Raw genomic sequence first — 16,381 nt, 5'->3', positions numbered from 1 at the left:
GCCCTTAAGAAACAATCTGTGCGTGATGCCAAAGTTGGCCGGCGTTCAATTCATTTGAGCTTCAATTCAAATTGTCGATCCAAATTGACTAGTTGTTTTTCTTTTGTGAATTATTCCAAACAAAGAGATGACGTCTTCGTTCCAAGGTTATCATCCGCATGATTACTCCGCTGCCCAGTCATTATTAGACGCTGGATCATTAATTTATTCGAGATTGTGATTAGGGCGTTGTCTCGTGCCCAGAGCCATGCCAAATCCCATAATAAGCGCCGAGTATAAAAAGGTAGCCGACAATTCAATATCGACATCACTCGTCCGATCAACCAGGAAACGATGAAAGTCTTATTTGTGGTAAGTTGCTCAGTCTCAATTGATTTTATTTAATTTCTAAAAATCTTTAATACAATTTTTGAGCAGATGTTTAGTTTGTTGCTGGTCTGTGCCACTGCCGTGCCGCAATTGTGGCCGTACCATGGCCACCAGTCAATGTCCAATGCCTTTTACAATAACAACAACCCCGGCTACAACAATTTCGCCGTTGCCCAGCAGTCTTCCAATTACGGCGGATATCCTTACGCCCAGCAGCAGCCAAATCATTTCTTCGCCTTCCCAGCATATCCCAGCCACTCGGCTGCCGCCGCTGCTGTCGCCACTTCGGGATCCTTTTACTAATTCTCACCTTTGCGCTAGACGTACATACAAGTAGATGACTATAAGCTACTGTTTAGAAACTGATTCAACTTTTCGCTGTCAATAAAAATGAGATTGGATTTCGAGTTCCAAAAAGAGAAGAGATTTGCCATTGTCGTTTTTCAGGTGAACTATGGCCCTGGGCAGTTTGCCACTCGTTGCTAACAAAAGAATTAGAGACGGGAGTCGTGTTTTTCATGGCTGTTATCCATCCATCCATCCCTGGAGAGAGGAATCCAGGCGCAAATAAGTCTCCTCCGACCAATCGGGTCGCTCGATTTGTTTATGACCGTCCAGCAGTTCTCATATTTCCATCAGATATGCTGGGGCATAGTAGACTATCCATCTCAAGACTGTGTCTGCTGTGTCATATTTCATTAACTCGATGGTATTCCGGAATGTTGGCACAGCTCTTGTGAATTGATTCTGTTGGAGAGAGAAGAGATTCGGCGCGGATCATTTGCTTTTCTCATTAAAGGGCACGCGGCTTCTTCTTCTATGGAGGCCAGCAGCTACCAGCAGAGCCCACAAGATTGAAAAAGATAGAAAAAAGGTACGAGCCTACGAAGGGGTTTGAAGGGACAGAGAGGTGCTGCTAGTGGTTGGCTACGACAAACGACAGCCAGCACACCTTCTTCTTCTTCTTCTTGGATGGAACCGAAAAGAAGAAGAGCAACTCCAATCTAGAAAGGAGAAAAAAAAGGCTCCATCATAAAAACATAAAATGCCATACAGCACAAAAGTGGGGGCTAAAGAATAAAGGGACTTTTTCTAAATAATAAAAAAGGAGGAAAGCGGCTGCTTCATCATCTCATACTCGACCTGGCAGCACTCGGTGTGACCAGGGTATCAATAATAATCATAAAAAAATACACCGAAATTCGAACCCTTTTTCCCCTTAACCCCCTCGATTGATACAACAACAACAACACACACAAAAAAGGTCAGAAAGGGGCTAATGTGTTATTGTCAAGACTTTGGGGTTACACTCGTTGTCTCCGGGACACTTTCCAGTGGCCTGAGCACGGACATAAGAGGCGCCACAACAATATCCTCCTCCCAGCGGACATGCATTTGGCTGTGCGCGCCCATTTGGATGGAAGATTCAATAGCCACCGACTACACACTAGCTACTGAATGCGCAAAATACACACACCCATACATTATCGGCCCATAAAATGATGGCTGACAGCGACAAATGGCAAAGATGGCAAGCGTTTGTATATTCCCAACTCTTTTTTTTTCCCTTTTTCATCCACAATCAATTTAGTAACGCATGAAAAATAACGTTGAAGAGATGGCGGAGCTGCTGCTGGCTCCATTCATCACCTTTTAGAGGAGCTGTTGAGTTTTGGTGAGATAGCGCTCGACACTGTAGAGCCGCTCGCCGACCGCTTCCTCGTCACCTATCGGAAAGAAGAAATAAAAGATGATGAGTGAACACCGTGGAATAACGGGGGAATGTCCACAAAGAGATCCATCAGCGAGATGGTGATCAAGAAACTACATCGGATATATCATGTACCTGCCGAGGAAGCGTCGAGGAGGTTGTTGGCCGTCAGTTGACAAGCCAATTTAACCGGATGGCAATCAGTCGTCGAGGTGAATTCCACTCGCCATTTCTCCACCGAAGAGCCGCTCCTGTTCGAAAGGTAAAAAAAGAAGAAAAGGACAATCATAAAATAAAGTTCGCTCCACATTCCAGGTTAATGGTAAGCCCTTAAGAAGCCGATCTAAGCCACTCAAATTCAACCTATACAAGACTAGGAGCTTCTGCTACTACAATTTTCGAGATACGACTATCTCTCTTTTTCTATATAGAGTGAGAAGGAGGAAAGTGGATTTACATGCTGTCCCTCACCTCCTCCCCCACCCCCACCAAGAAATAGAAAAAAAAACTCCCATGTCTAATTGTTTTGTTTTACAACAGCGGCTCCTTGTCTTTGTACCCTTTACTCGACATGGAAAATTGCAGAGCCATTCGACTGCAATTCAAACCAATTTTTCTAAAAAATTTATTAGTTTTCTCTCTTTTTCTTTACTCTTGATGTTGAAAGAAGCCCTTCAGGAGGCAAACGCCCAGCTGGAAGGAGAATTCTTTTCCGAGGTTATCAGGGTTGCGATAGTGTTCCAGCAAAGGGGTGATGACATCGCGCAGGGCCAAATGAGGAAGTTGGAGGACTCGATGGCACAAGCAAACGACCTCGACGGCAGATTGGATCGACGTTAAACAGTTGAGTTGCTCGCCAAAGGCAGTGCCATCTTGCGGCAGAAACATGGAGATCACACGCTCGGCCACCAAGTTGTTGCCTACACGGGAAAAACATCACGAGAACGTTACTAATTTACTAAACTATAGACGAGGCTCTTATTTACCGCTAAAGATGTACAGGTAGTCGCGCTTCAGTTTTTCAATCCCCATTTCAATGAGGAGAGACACGGGCTCCATGCCTGTAAACTGCGGAAGCGCATCGTTCTGGCGCAACATTTTACCGAATCGGGTCGGATTGTCGAAAAACACCTACCAAAAATCATGCGAAACAGAATGACGACAATGCTTAAATCGATTGGATATTCATCATACCATTGGGTGATCCGATTTGGCTCGTTGTAACGTGTACTGTAAACTCTGGGATAATTCGCTGAAACTGCTGCAGTTCTCTGTTGGATTTAAAACAATTGTGCGTAAGTCATAAATAGTAAAAAGGAAACATCTGTTTAAATTACGTGATAGCAATTCCCACAGGTGGTCGATAAAATCCATCGGCGTGCGCTTGTAAATCAATTGTTGTTCGTCGTAAAGCTCCTCGTAGTCCATTTTTCCTAAAATTCAACGAGAGCATCATTAATTAGATTTTGATCAAGGTACCCGATGAATTCAGAAATAATTTATTGGTAAAAATCATGTACCTTTCAGTTGATCGGTCTCGTCTTTGCAAAAGGCCGAAATCAATTTGTCGATTTCTTCCCTCAACGTTTTCTGTGACGTTTTGACGAACCAAACAATTTCGAGCGATTCCAGTCCTTTGATCAAATGTTGAAGCGTGTTTAATTGCCTCCAGATTTCGTAGGCTCCGCTACAGGTTTCACCGGGTAATGGACGGACGATCTAAATAGAATTTTTAAATCAATAATTTTATCTACAAATCTCCATTCGACTTCTTAGTTCTTACCACTTTAGCCTGTGAGGCAATGTGAGGAAATTCAAGAACTTTTGATGGTTTCATCCAACTGCATTCCAGCCTAACGTATGCTACACTAACATCTGGCTCGGCATTGAAATTGATTCCACGATAGGCTTCGTAAACAGCAAATGCTCGCGTCGAAAACTGTCGTAAAGGAAAAATCAATTACGCTGTGATGTTAACGCAAATTTTGACTCCCCTCACCTCTCCAACTTGTGTCATGAAGGCCATTTCAGATTTCAAGTGGTCGAATTGAATGTTGGTGTGTGTTGCCGTAATGGGACCAGCAACTGTAATCTTGTAATGAGTCAACTCGTTGTTCTTCCCTTTTTCAATCCCAAGGATGGAGGTTCTTTCTCCGTCTTCTGCATCACACAAACAGAATACCGGTAAAGCAGACTGGAGTGATGTATCAAGGATGAAGTTTGATAAAATTCCTCTGTAAAGTATATAAAAATTTATCTTGATGGATCAGATACCAGACTGAAAACTAATTATTCAAATTGAATGAACTTCATACTACCTAGCTTCAAACGACGAAAAGGGTTTGTAGCGACAGGATTTTAGTTCTGATTTATGGTGAGAGTCCATGGATTCTTTAGAATAAAAATCTTCATCTTGAATTTTCAAGACATCTAAATCAAATGGGCACTCTAGTGGGGTTCCTGCCATGTCCATCTGTTCTTGCAAAGATTTTACTTCCACTTCCGGCTCAATTATTGGCTGTATCTTGGGTGATTGAACTTCTTTTTGGACTGGAACCTAGATTTTATTTAACAAAGGTTATACATAGAGTTTAATTGAAATAATATAATAATTTTGATTCTTACCACTTTGTCTTTGAAAACAAATAGACATTCTTTCTTTCTGATGAATGATAGGAAATCACTGTGAATTGGAAGTTGTGACAGTACCAAAGACTGGAAAGCAGGTGTAGTAAGTTTCATCTTTTAAAGTAATAGAGTATTTGTATGATTTTGATTAAAAATAGGAAAGATGTTATTCAACAATCGTCGTTTGTGCATACGACACGATAACCAATAACAAATTTGAAGTTTCACAAGTCCAAGAAAAGTTATCTGGCGGGTCGGCTTAGAACTAAAAATAGGTTTCTGCAACCGGCACAACGTCGATAAAGCTCAACAGGCCAGTGGGGAATTGCAGAACCTATTTCATTCCGACTGAAATTTTCAAAAATTTTCAGAGTTGCCAGTTCAGCTAAATAATGAATCTGATAGAATGTATGTTTTTATTTTTTTTGTAAACAATTGATTGCTAAAAATGCGGAAAAACGACGACGGCGCAATAGAAAAAGGGACTCAGCGTAAATATTCTTCTCTTTTCCCATGTTCCCAAATTCTTAGCTTATTATTAGCCTCCTGACGTGCGTAGTTGTATATTGCGGTTTAGTTTTTGCACGATTCAGCGCAAATACCCTTCGAAGGAATTTTTGCAGCTCGGGAAAAACAGGAAGAGAGGGCAATGTGCAGTTATGTTCATGTCATAAACCATTTATAAATGCTTATAAGATATCATCGTTAAGTAGCGATGTCTGTCCTTTTCAACGCTTCGCCACGTAACCCAACCGTATTAGAAATGTAAGATTCGAGGTGGGGGGGAAATGTTACGTAAATGGCTTTTTCCGAGGGCTGTCACCCGCACAAAAAGTTGGCCGAGCCAGAAGTGCCTATCAGTTCGTGGCTCCCTCCTCCTATTCTCCTGATATTTGTTATATCCCCCCCCCCTCCTTCGTGAGCCACGGCCCACGGAACGAACACAACGGGATTTTTTGTATTCTTTTCACAAGGTGCTATTTTTTGTGGCTAGATGTCGTTTGAAACTTTCAACTCTTTTTCTCTAATTATGTGCGTTACTTTAATCAATACTTGAGTTTGCAATTTATTGAGCAAGTTTCCGATTAGGCAATTTCTCAGTCAAAAGGGTTTTGGCTACGCAGTGGAAAAATAACGATTAGAAAATCAGAGTGATTGTACTGGTTAACAGATGTCGTTTTCAAGGCCCGTAAAGCAGAAAGAGAATTAGCTTTAGGGCTCCTATTTTACAGAAGGGAGAGAGTAGCCAACGTTGGTTGTCGGCAGTGGAAGCCCAGAGCCCCAGAATCGTCCTTTCTCTCGAGTTGAACGGGTCATAGTCTGTACATGTAAACCGAAATTTTTGTTTAGTGTTACATTTCCGCCTTCTCATAATCATAACATTAATGTACATCAGTAGATCGACGAACGTGTTAATATGTTTGTGATTTTTTATCTATTTTCGTAACATTTACTAAACATCACATCTATTTGTATTACTCACTTCCGGTGTATTACATGCTGTCGTGTTAATTGAATAACAATAAAAAAATTGTATTTAGTTATATTAATGTGATTGTGTTTTATTTGTCTGTTATTTTTGAAAAGAGGTTGAGAAGTAATAAAAAAAAAGAAGAAACTGGAATAGTGACATATTTTTATTTGGCAACCAGACAGCCGAGTAGTTCACCTTATAGCCGCAAAGACGACTTGTCGCCTTGTAAAGAAGACGCCATGTTGGGATGAGGACGGTTGTGTCGTCGCTATTGCTTTGGTGTTAAAAAAATCTGAATTGGTTTCATTATCCGGTCGTATCATGGAGCAGGAGGGCCATCCCCATCCGTACGATCGGCCTTCTTCAGAATCCTCTGATGGGTACAATTATAACTTTTGTATCTTTCGAGTAGCAATAAACGTGAATTTCGTTTGGAGATTGACGATTTCGTTACTATCCCGCCCCAGCACAGAGACCCCAAGCTTTCCGTTCTAGTATGCGTCCTCCAAGCCAGCCGTTGTTTGGGGCTCGTCTCTATGACTAGGGTCTCTTCATTTCAAAGTTGTGATTGCAATTGTGATTATTACGAAAGAGTCATTACTGGGTTCTGGTGTGTTAAATCTTCTTTTCTAAAATCTTAACGGGAATTGTGTGTTTCGTCATCCTCTTGTGTGTGTGATTAGTGACCCAAGCTTCAGGTTCAAAACTTGCCCCAAGCCCCCTCAACTGTCATTGTTGTTGGGCTTCCAATTTGCTAGACAGTTTGTGACTATGTGCATTGTGTTAAAACTAGTGATAGTGCTCAAGTTATTGTGGAAAAACAACTAACCCTGGAATTATTATCTTTTGTAGATTTGCCATGTCCTATCGGAGTGAAGGAGAATCAACCAAGGAAAATGACAAAATGGTATGGCCTTTTGGCTTCCCCCCAATGTTTGGTAGCATTTTTTAACATTATGTATGATGTTTACAGATGTCTACACCTATATCAAGACCTGAACCCCCTCCAAGAGAGGAACCAATTCTGGAGCCCATCAACGGGATTGTACAGCCTCCAGTTGTCCCTCCACCTAACCGCCCTGGAAGATGTACCAACCAGCTCCAGTACATTCAGAAGTTTGTCATGAAAGCGGTGTGGAAACACTCTTTCGCTTGGCCATTTCACCAACCTGTTGATGCCAAGAAACTTGGCTTACCTGTAAGTCAACAAGTCTCTTTTTCCTTCCTGCCTTTGCTTGCCGCTAATGTCTAGACTTGTGTGTGATGTGCTTCTCAGGACTATTTCAAAATCATAAAATACCCCATGGATCTGGGAACTGTGAAAAAGCGACTGGAGAATAATTACTACTGGAGTGCCAAAGAGTGCATTCAAGACTTTAACACAATGTTCACCAATTGCTATGTGTACAATAAGCCCGGGGAAGATGTGGTTTTGATGGCCCAGACTCTGGAAAAGCTTTTCCTGACTAAGGTAGCTCAAATGCCCAAAGATGAGATTGAAATCGAATCAACACCGGGCAAAGCTAGCAAATTCAAGAAAGCACCAATCAGGGGGAGACCGCCTGGTTCCACCAAAATCATATTGCCAGGACTGAATCAAATAGCAGCAGGTAAGGATTTTGTTGTTGTTGCTGGTTCCCATGTGCTTAGGACCTTGATTGAATGTTACATAACTTTAACCAAACAGGTATAACCATGAACAATGCAATGTCAATGGGTGGGCCATCATTGATTGGACCCCCATCGTCATTACCACCAGTTCCTTCTTCGGCCCCATCAGTCGGGGGATCGTATTATCCTGGTCCTGAAATGCCTTTGCCTCCCATCGCGACGACGATGAGTAACAACAGTAACAGCAGCTCAACAACGTCCACAATCCCCTCGATGCCATCACATCCTCCACCCCCTATGCGCAGTTTACCCGCTCCAACTTTACCACCTGTACAGCCCACCTTACCTACTCCACCCCCGGCTCCGACGATGCCTGTCAGAGGCCCGGTCAACCCAGTCCATCCTTCGTCGGCGGCGCATCCCAGCGCCGCTCCCATGTCGAGTGGGGCAGGAGGAGGAGGAGGAGGGTTTCCTTCCACTCAGGGGCCTTCAGCTCCCGGTTTGGTGGACAGCGGACAGTTGAGCATGCACGACTCGTCGTCACTGCATGGGGCAGGTGTCCTGGGCAACCACAATCCCAGCAAAGTAAAGAAAGGCGTGAAACGGAAGGCCGACACGACGACTCCAACGTCCAACACGCCTTACGATTCCCCCGGCGGCATGGTGTTGCACAGCGCTGGCAAAGTGGCCAAGATCTCTTCACGGCGTGAGTCTGGACGACAGATCAAGAAAGTGGTCAAAGACTTGCCCGACACGCTGCCACAACACCATTCGAAGCCTCGCGACAAGTTGCGCGAATCCACAAAGGCCTGTAACGAGATTCTCAAGGAACTATTTTCAAAGAAGCACTCTGGCTATGCGTGGCCATTTTACAAGCCGGTGGACGCCGGATTGCTGGGACTTCACGATTACCACGACATCATCAAGAAACCCATGGATCTGGGTACGGTCAAGGCCAAAATGGACGGCAGAGAATACCGGTCGGCTGCTGAATTTGCCAGCGATGTCCGAATGATCTTCACCAATTGCTACAAATACAACCCCCCAGACCATGACGTTGTAGCCATGGCGAGGAAACTTCAAGACGTTTTCGAGATGCGCTACGCCAAGATCCCCGACGACGGGCCCGATGCCGATGGGGAATCCATCGGAGGTGACGACAAGTCATCGGGCTCTGATATGGAGTCGGGCTCCGAGTCTGACTCTGACGGATCCGACAGTGACGATAGCGCACACGACGAAAGAGACCGGAAGCTCATGCAGTTCCAGGAGCAGCTTCGAATTATGCAGGAACAATTGCGATCGCTGATGGAGGACAGCGCCAGACGGAGAAGGAAGCGAGAAAAGACCAAGAAGGATCTCAAACGAGATGTCATCAAAGACAAAGCGGGACCGACAGCAGCTTCCGTGGCTGAAAGCAACGCCATGGCAGCACCTTTATCCGGACCGCCTGCTTCCATGGCATCGCAGAATTCCATGGCGCCTTTGAGTGACATGAAACTGCCACCCATGCCCATGCCCGGTATGCCGGGCATGGTCGAATCAAAGTTGGTATCGACTGGGAAACAAATGAAACCGTCCAAGGTAAAAAAATTTCGCTTCTTCTTTCTTTCTTCTTTTGTGTTCAAATCTGTAATTTGCTCGATTTTTATTTGTGCGCAGGTGAGTGCTAGTGCCAGTAGTCAACCCAAGAAACCGAGAAATTCGGCGTCCACCAAGTCGGCCGTAACGGCGCCACCTGGCAAGAAGAAACCCGCCCCTCCACCTGCAGGTGCTTTTGATTCGGAAGACGAGGACAATGCTAAACCAATGTCTTATGACGAGAAGCGACAACTCAGTTTGGACATCAACAAGCTTCCAGGTACGGAAACTTTCTCGACCTTGTCTCTTTTTAAAAGAAAAAAAAATCAGATTGACGTAACCTTTTAACTGATTGCTCGTTTTTCAGGGGACAAACTCGGTCGTGTCGTTCACATCATTCAATCGAGAGAACCATCTTTACGAGACTCTAATCCTGACGAGATTGAAATCGACTTTGAAACACTCAAACCCTCAACGCTCCGAGAGCTTGAATCCTACGTGGCTTCGTGCTTGCGCAAGAAGCCTCGTAAACCTTACTGTACGTTATTTTCATTGAAGGTTAACTATTGCTGTCGTTCATTAATGTAATTGATGGGAAATCTTATGGCAGACAAAAAGCAAGCTGGAAAGACGAAAGATGAGGCCATGCGGGAGAAGGAACGAGAGTTGAATGAGAGATTGCAAGACGTGACGGGAAAACTGGGATCAGCCAAGAAGGTCCATCGCAAAGGTTAAAACTTTCCATTTTCTCTTACATTTCTTGTCGTGTAGTTAATGCCCCCAGTGAGAATCTATTGATGAGCCTTTTCTCGACAAAGGTCTACCGTTTCTACCAATGACGGGATTCTTTCAGCTAAAAAAGCATTTGCCATCGTATTGTTTCTATTTGAGAGATTGAAGTTATAACATTTGTTTTCTTTTCCGCTTTTTTTTCGTGGTTTATCTGTTGGTATGTTTAGAAGAGGCTAAAGGAGCCGCTGATGGTGCTGGTGGTGGTGGAGCCGCAGGGGCCGGAGCTGCTTCCCGCTTGTCTTCATCTTCGAGCAGTTCCGATTCCGACAGTAGCAGTTCGAGTTCCAGTTCGAGTTCTTCCGATTCATCGGATTCGGAAGCAGGTTAGCCCCTCTTCTCCGTCTTAAACTGAAAGACCGAACGTTCTCATGCCCTTCCTCAGCCCCCCAATCCTCCTCTTTTTTTTTTTTACCCGTCAATTCCAATCTCATACTCGTTCACATTGTGAAGTGTCGCGGTATTTTCCTCCATAATCAATCAAGCAATAGCTGCCGCTCGTTTGCTCCTATTTTTCCTGCCAGTTCGCCATGATTAGATCGTGAGCTGTTTGACGAAGGAGTCTGGTTCTTAAGACGGTTCAGATTTCCTCGCAGTATCACACGAAGCGACCGTGTACCCAAAGAATTGCTACACACTCACACAGCTAGCTCTTCTTTGGTGACACACGCAAAATTCTAGTTTCGAACATAATAGTTGTCTTCAGCAAACACGGTAGAGATGATTCAAAGCAGTGAGTTGCGCCAAGAGTGTCAGAGCTGTACGCAAGAGAAAAAACAAAAAGCCGCGAGTGCAGAATGTGTCTTTGGGAGGCTCGACCTGAGCCTTAAAAAACACCAAATTTTTGGTTTTCCTTTTATTTCTCTCATTCTTCTTCTTCTTCCTTTTGGGTTATCTTTCAACTGGCCACACACACTGAAAGATCTCCATTTTTCAGTATTCCTATCTCATTCCTCCTCTCACACATCATCATCCTGTGTCATCATCACACATCGACATTGAAAAGAATTAAGTTTTTTTTTATTTCCTTCCTTCCTCTGCCCATCCGTTTTTGTTTTTTTTGCGCGAGATGATGAACTTGTTTGGTTTTCGTTTTGTTTGTTATCGCCGCCGAGATCTCCTTTCAACACACACGGATTCTTTGTTATCCATTCCGCCATTCAATTATTTTGACTAGTGGATGATTTTGTCCCTTGCCATGTTGACAAATCCTCAGTAGGTCTGGTACCTGAAACGCTTGTGTCGCGTGAGTTGTCGGATCACTCGCTGCTCTTTTTACTTCGTCTCTTTCAACTGCGACGAAAAGGAGGCGATTTTTGATGGCGTTGCGTCTACACTTAAAACAAAAAGAAACAAGCAAAAGTGGTTGCGAAGGATCATCAGGCCTCGTCTTCCCCTTCCAGCCTTCTCTCCATCACCAGTGTTTGTTTGTTTTTTTCCTTTTTGAATTCACTCGGGCTCGAGACTTAAAAAAACAAGAGCCTCCAAGACGCTTTCAGCACTCAACGGCTCCCTCCACCACCTCCTCTCACTTTCTCTTCCGATGACGACGCCATTACCGACCCCACTTGTTTGCACGCATGCAAATAAGGACGACATTGTCTTTCTCTGCCACACCGCATCCCCCCCTACCACGCCATGTCCTCCTCTTAGCTAATTTTCGTCATCTTTTGGGATTGGAGTCCAGTTTGATTCAGAAAGATTCGAGTGCTCAAGTTTGATGGGAGGGAAAGCGTTCGGGGGGAGCCCCTTCTTTTTTCATTATTTCTTTCTTTTGAAACGACAAACTGCCTCAGAAAGTTATAAAAAAAAATCGAGTATTTAGTACGGTCGTTTTTCTTTTTTTGCGAGGATTGCGTCATCCTCTTACATGAACGGTGAAAATAGAACGGGGATATCGTCCCTGTTTTGATTTGTTTTTTTGCATGGAAGTTAGTAACGTTTGGAAATGTAAATAGTTTCTCTCTTGACTTCTCCACTTGGAGAACAAATGAACAATTCAGAATAATTAAGCTATAATTAAAGACCATTTCTTTTTTCTCTAAAGTGACTACTTGAAAGAAGAGAAAAAAACAAATTATCTCCCTTCCCTCCTGACTTTTGATGATTGTTCGTTTCTTTTGACTTTCCGAATTTCTAATCTGATCCGCTAGCGTCAAAATGTAGAAAGTTGCCAACGTTTTCGCGTGACGTGGTTTCCTTCAATCTCGTACTTAAAACAAGAAAAAATAGCCCTAAAAATATTTAAAAAAAAAATCGTGGTCGTCGTGCGATTGAGACATGAAAAGACAAATTCTATCTCGAAACAAAAATTCCTCCCTTTCACCCAAGAGAACCGCCGCCCGCCTGTTTTTTGGCTTCAAAGATTCTGTGGTTCATTCGCTCATATTTTGTAACAATGAATAGTTTTTTTTTTCCTCCTTCTTCTCATCTGTAAAATGTTGTCATCGTCTCGTTCACACACATCTTCCCCTCCTCCTCTTCACACACACAAAACTTTTGTTACTCGGATTCAAAAAAATTTTACATTTTTTAAAAACTTAATTTTGGTTTTTAAGAATTCTATACCCCCCCCCCCCCCCCCCCACCTCCTATTTTTTTTTCTTCTCTTCTTTCCTCTGTTTCATGGTTTACCGTACATCGTACAATGTATACCGTACAACACTGTGTAAGGTCATCGACAAAATTTTTTTGCAATAAACGAAGTGTAAAACAAACACACATGATAAATCATCCATGCCGGCCCTAAAAAAACAAACAAGACAAGATGCTCCTCGGACACTTTCACACACACACACGCATCACGTCGTTCACTACTTTCCATGTCTCAAGCTGATTGATCTTTTTCTCTTTCTTTTTTACTTCTTTGTCCTTTTTTATCATCATCATCATCACTTCCTGTTTGACAATGAAAATTGTATCTCTTCTTTCATTTGGGTTTTTGATCGAATCACATTCTGCACTCGGTCGCTCTGATACTGAATCGTAGTAGATTTATTGTTGGACTTTTTTTTCATTTTTTTTTTTTTTTTTTTTTTTTTTGAAAATACCGCCAGCCCGTAGTAGTTTTGAAGTCGACTTGCTTTTTTTTTTTCGAATCGACTCGTCAGAAATTTTTTGGGGAATTTCGGGGCGGCTATGGGAGAAGGAAGGAAGGAAGGAAGGAGGACGCGGGAAATGTTTTATTGTGTCGGATGAATGAAAATGTGACGATGATATCAATACTACCACGCCTTTTTCAGAACCCAATGCACAACAACAGCAGCAGCAACAACAGCAGCAACAACAACGCAAGGCCAAGCGAAAGGAGTCCGAAGGCGAGGTAACGAATTGATTCCCATTTTTCTTTTTGATTGGATGTCTACATTTTTTCGCAAATTTCGTTTTTCAACTTGTTTTTCTTTCTTTTTGCTGGCCCTGACATTTCTAGATGGTGGACGTCATGAGCGTGACACCGCGCCGAAGCTGGCCAACTAACGAGGGTGCTCACAGTCAGGGTGGTGGCGATAGTCAGCGAGCGCATCCATCGACTGGCAACATTCACCACCAATCTCACCACCCTCACGGCAATCGTGCCATGACTTCTGCCGCTGCTCACGCAAATGCGACAACTTCTTCAAACACTTCTGCTGCCAACAACACCTTGCCCTCACACATGGAGTCGTCAGCTCAAAAATCGAGCTCACATGCTGGCCAGGGATCGCTCAAACCACCACTGCCGCCGCCAGTGATGACACCACAGCAGCAACAGCAACAGCCAACTCAGCAACAACAATCGCTGCCACATCAGCAGCAGGTCCGACCTCTGGCAAGTGCCGCGTCCAACAACAACCTGCCTCCAGGTTCGAGCAGCCTCTTTAGTCCACCGTCTGGCACGTCGTTGCCATCTATGGCTGACATACAACAACAGCAACAACACCTCCTTCACCAGCAGCAGCAACAACAACAACCCAACTTGTTCGTTAACGGCCAATCGGACATGAATCAACCGCCAGGCTACCCTGGCGCTGGTGGGGGTTCGGCTGCTCACAACAACATGGGCCATGTCAAATCGGAAAATCAATCCGCCTCGGGTGGACAATACGATTTCCAATCTCGGATGGATCTTCCCATGAACGACTTTGACCAGCATCAAAAGGACATCATGCAAATGCCTGGCGACAATCTCTTCAACTCGATGGCCCAGCAGCAGCAGCATCCCATCCACCATTCGCAATCACTTGGAGATATCAAATCCATGGGCCATGCCTCGAATGTCTCCAGTCCGGCGATGTCGATGCCCGTCTCGGGCGGCAAACCCAAGTCTCACTCGGCCGCCATGGCCCAAGTCCGAAACGCGAGTTCGTGGTCGTCATTGGCCGCCTCCACTCCGGCCGGCTCTTCGAAATCGTCCAATATTGGCGATTCGTTTCAAATGTTTAAACGCCAAGCCAAGGAGAAGGAGGCCCGCCAAAAGGCTCTGATTGAACAGCAGGAAATGCGTCGCCAGCAGAAGGAGCAGGCGGAAAGGGAACGAATGAGGGTGGAAGCCGATCGCAGACGCGAGCGGGAAGAAGAAGAAGCTTTGGAGAATGCCAGGTAATGTTCACTCCAGTTTGTAATTTTTTTTTAAAAGACGAATATGAACTAACCTTGTTTCTTTTGGCGTTGTTGTTGTTTGTATTTGACACACAGGCGAGTGGCCATTGGCTTGCAAGATGAAGCTCGTCCGTCGCCTCCAACCAAGACGGGATTGAGTCCAATCCAGCAGAGCGCTCCGCCGCCACCTCCACTTTCTGCTTCGGTCGTCACCAAAACACACCACTCACACGTGGCGGCCCAGCAGCAGCATCGGACTTCACCCGCCCCGACACCCCCGTCGGCTCCCTCGCCAGCAGCGGCCGTTGGTGGAGGGGTTCCTCTTCCCTCGCCATCTCCTAAAGGTATGTTGTTTATCCGTCATTCTCCCCCCTCCTGACTTTCCCAGCACTGCAACTTTCACCCTAACGATTTTTCTTTCTTTCTCTTTCTCTTCTGATTTTTATTTTATTCGTTGCGTAGGACAATCAGCGCCGAGCCCCGCTTCTTCGGCTCCACCGATGGGTGGCGCTTCAACCAATGCTGACAAAGAGCGTGAAAGGCAGAGGCTGCGAGAGCAAGAGCGTAGGAAGCGAGAAGCCGTAAGATGATTTACCTTTTTTTATTTTATTTTGTATTGATTTCTAAAAATTTCTTTTTCTTTTCTTTCAGTTGGCTGGCCAAATTGACATGAATCGCCAGAGCGATTTGATGGCAGCGTTCGAGGAATTGCTCTAAAATCTGGACGAGTCTTGTGCTATAGACGGATCGACGAGTTTACCCTTCTGAACCTTTGTTACGTGTACTGGCCATTCAACCATTACAAACTTGTTGCGTTACGTATCTTGTTCTTTTTTTTTTTTTTTTTTCCTTATTTTTGTGTGTCCTCTTGTTTGTATTTTTCCCTCCTTTTTCTCAATGATGATGCGCCACCCATTTTCTGTCTTGATTTCATCCTCTTCTTATTTTGTCTCCACAATCGTCTTCTTCTTTCAGTGGAAATCGAAATGTAGAATAAGGCAAAATTGTCCTTCCTGCTCCACCCCCCCCCCTCCTCATCGTAGATTTAAGTTTATTCAAATTACCATTTTTTTCTTTTCAATTGGAATTCAATGCAAGAACCCCTTGACCACCACCGTCTCCTCCACATGCGCCCGAATATCTCTTCTAAACACACTTCCCCAAGCTCCCGCCTCCCTTTTTTAATTATTATTATAATTAAGTGTAATCGAATGTAAATACTTGTGTAACACGTAGGACTCAAAATTGTCTGAAACCACGAAATGTCGTCATTGGAAACGTTCAAGGGTACTCGTTGACAGTGTAGACGCTTTCGAAAGAAAAAAAAACAAAACAAAATATTGAAGAAAAAGAAAAATTGATGACAAAAAAATACTTGATTACAAGTCTTATGTTTTTCCTCTTTCTCTTTCTGCCCTCTTATCATTCATTTGAAATAAAGAAAATTTGAGAAAAAACAAACAATTAACCTTATAAAAACCAGCACAAATAAAAATTTGCTGAATTCCTGTTTGTTTAAAATTCTTGGAAAATTGACACGTTGTGGCAATGATATTGTATCGTGTCCTTGGATTTATTATTATTAACTTTTTTTTTTCCTGAAATGTGGTTTTCATTTACATACACAACTTAGCCATTGG

General features: G+C 43.9%; 2 protein-coding genes across 3 annotated transcripts; one reads left to right on the top strand and one right to left on the bottom strand.

Moving 5' to 3' along the window:
* Positions 1–1,893: 1,893 nt before the first annotated feature.
* LOC124340997 (protein zwilch homolog) lies at positions 1,894–5,014 on the bottom strand. Its single transcript, XM_046793862.1, has 11 exons — positions 4,706–5,014; positions 4,399–4,637; positions 4,080–4,314; positions 3,864–4,019; positions 3,601–3,799; positions 3,418–3,513; positions 3,275–3,351; positions 3,067–3,211; positions 2,733–3,000; positions 2,216–2,331; positions 1,894–2,096 (listed from the first exon to the last, which is right to left on the bottom strand). The coding sequence occupies exons 1-11, from the start codon at positions 4,820–4,822 to the stop codon at positions 2,023–2,025; spliced, it is 1,722 nt and encodes a 573-aa protein (XP_046649818.1). The 5' UTR covers positions 4,823–5,014; the 3' UTR covers positions 1,894–2,022.
* A 1,328-nt stretch (positions 5,015–6,342) lies between these two features.
* Positions 6,343–16,379, top strand: LOC124340793 (bromodomain-containing protein 4A-like). Of its 2 annotated transcripts, none has more exons than XM_046793465.1 (14): positions 6,343–6,562; positions 7,035–7,089; positions 7,156–7,380; positions 7,459–7,792; positions 7,870–9,377; positions 9,456–9,654; positions 9,742–9,912; positions 9,985–10,104; positions 10,334–10,489; positions 13,406–13,485; positions 13,594–14,741; positions 14,838–15,085; positions 15,204–15,322; positions 15,393–16,379. In XM_046793465.1, exons 1-14 carry the CDS (start codon positions 6,504–6,506, stop codon positions 15,456–15,458), a joined length of 4,488 nt encoding a protein of 1,495 aa, XP_046649421.1. In that variant the 5' UTR covers positions 6,343–6,503; the 3' UTR covers positions 15,459–16,379. The 2 variants fall into 2 exon arrangements, with proteins under 2 accessions (XP_046649421.1, XP_046649422.1); XM_046793466.1 differs by lacking the exon at positions 6,343–6,562 and adding an exon at positions 6,608–6,792.
* The last annotated feature ends 2 nt before the right edge of the window (positions 16,380–16,381 follow it).

The sequence above is a fragment of the Daphnia pulicaria genome, chromosome 5 (genome assembly GCF_021234035.1).
Source record: "Daphnia pulicaria isolate SC F1-1A chromosome 5, SC_F0-13Bv2, whole genome shotgun sequence".
NCBI classification, from domain to species: Eukaryota; Metazoa; Arthropoda; class Branchiopoda; order Diplostraca; family Daphniidae; genus Daphnia; species Daphnia pulicaria.
This window is presented reverse-complemented; position numbering and strand designations above follow the sequence as displayed.

Coding starts and splice junctions, on each gene's coding strand:
- LOC124340997 (XM_046793862.1), bottom strand. CDS start 4,822: ATGAAACTTACTACACCTGCTTTCCAGTCTTTGGTACTGTCACAACTT. Junction 4,315..4,398: donor TTTTCGTCGTTTGAAGCTAG/GTAGTATGAAGT, acceptor TATACTTTACAG/AGGAATTTTATCAAACTTCA. Junction 3,800..3,863: donor TTGCCTCACAGGCTAAAGTG/GTAAGAACTAAG, acceptor AATTCTATTTAG/ATCGTCCGTCCATTACCCGG.
- LOC124340793 (XM_046793465.1), top strand. CDS start 6,504: ATGGAGCAGGAGGGCCATCCCCATCCGTACGATCGGCCTTCTTCAGAA. Junction 9,378..9,455: donor AACAAATGAAACCGTCCAAG/GTAAAAAAATTT, acceptor ATTTGTGCGCAG/GTGAGTGCTAGTGCCAGTAG. Junction 10,490..13,405: donor TTCATCGGATTCGGAAGCAG/GTTAGCCCCTCT, acceptor CGCCTTTTTCAG/AACCCAATGCACAACAACAG.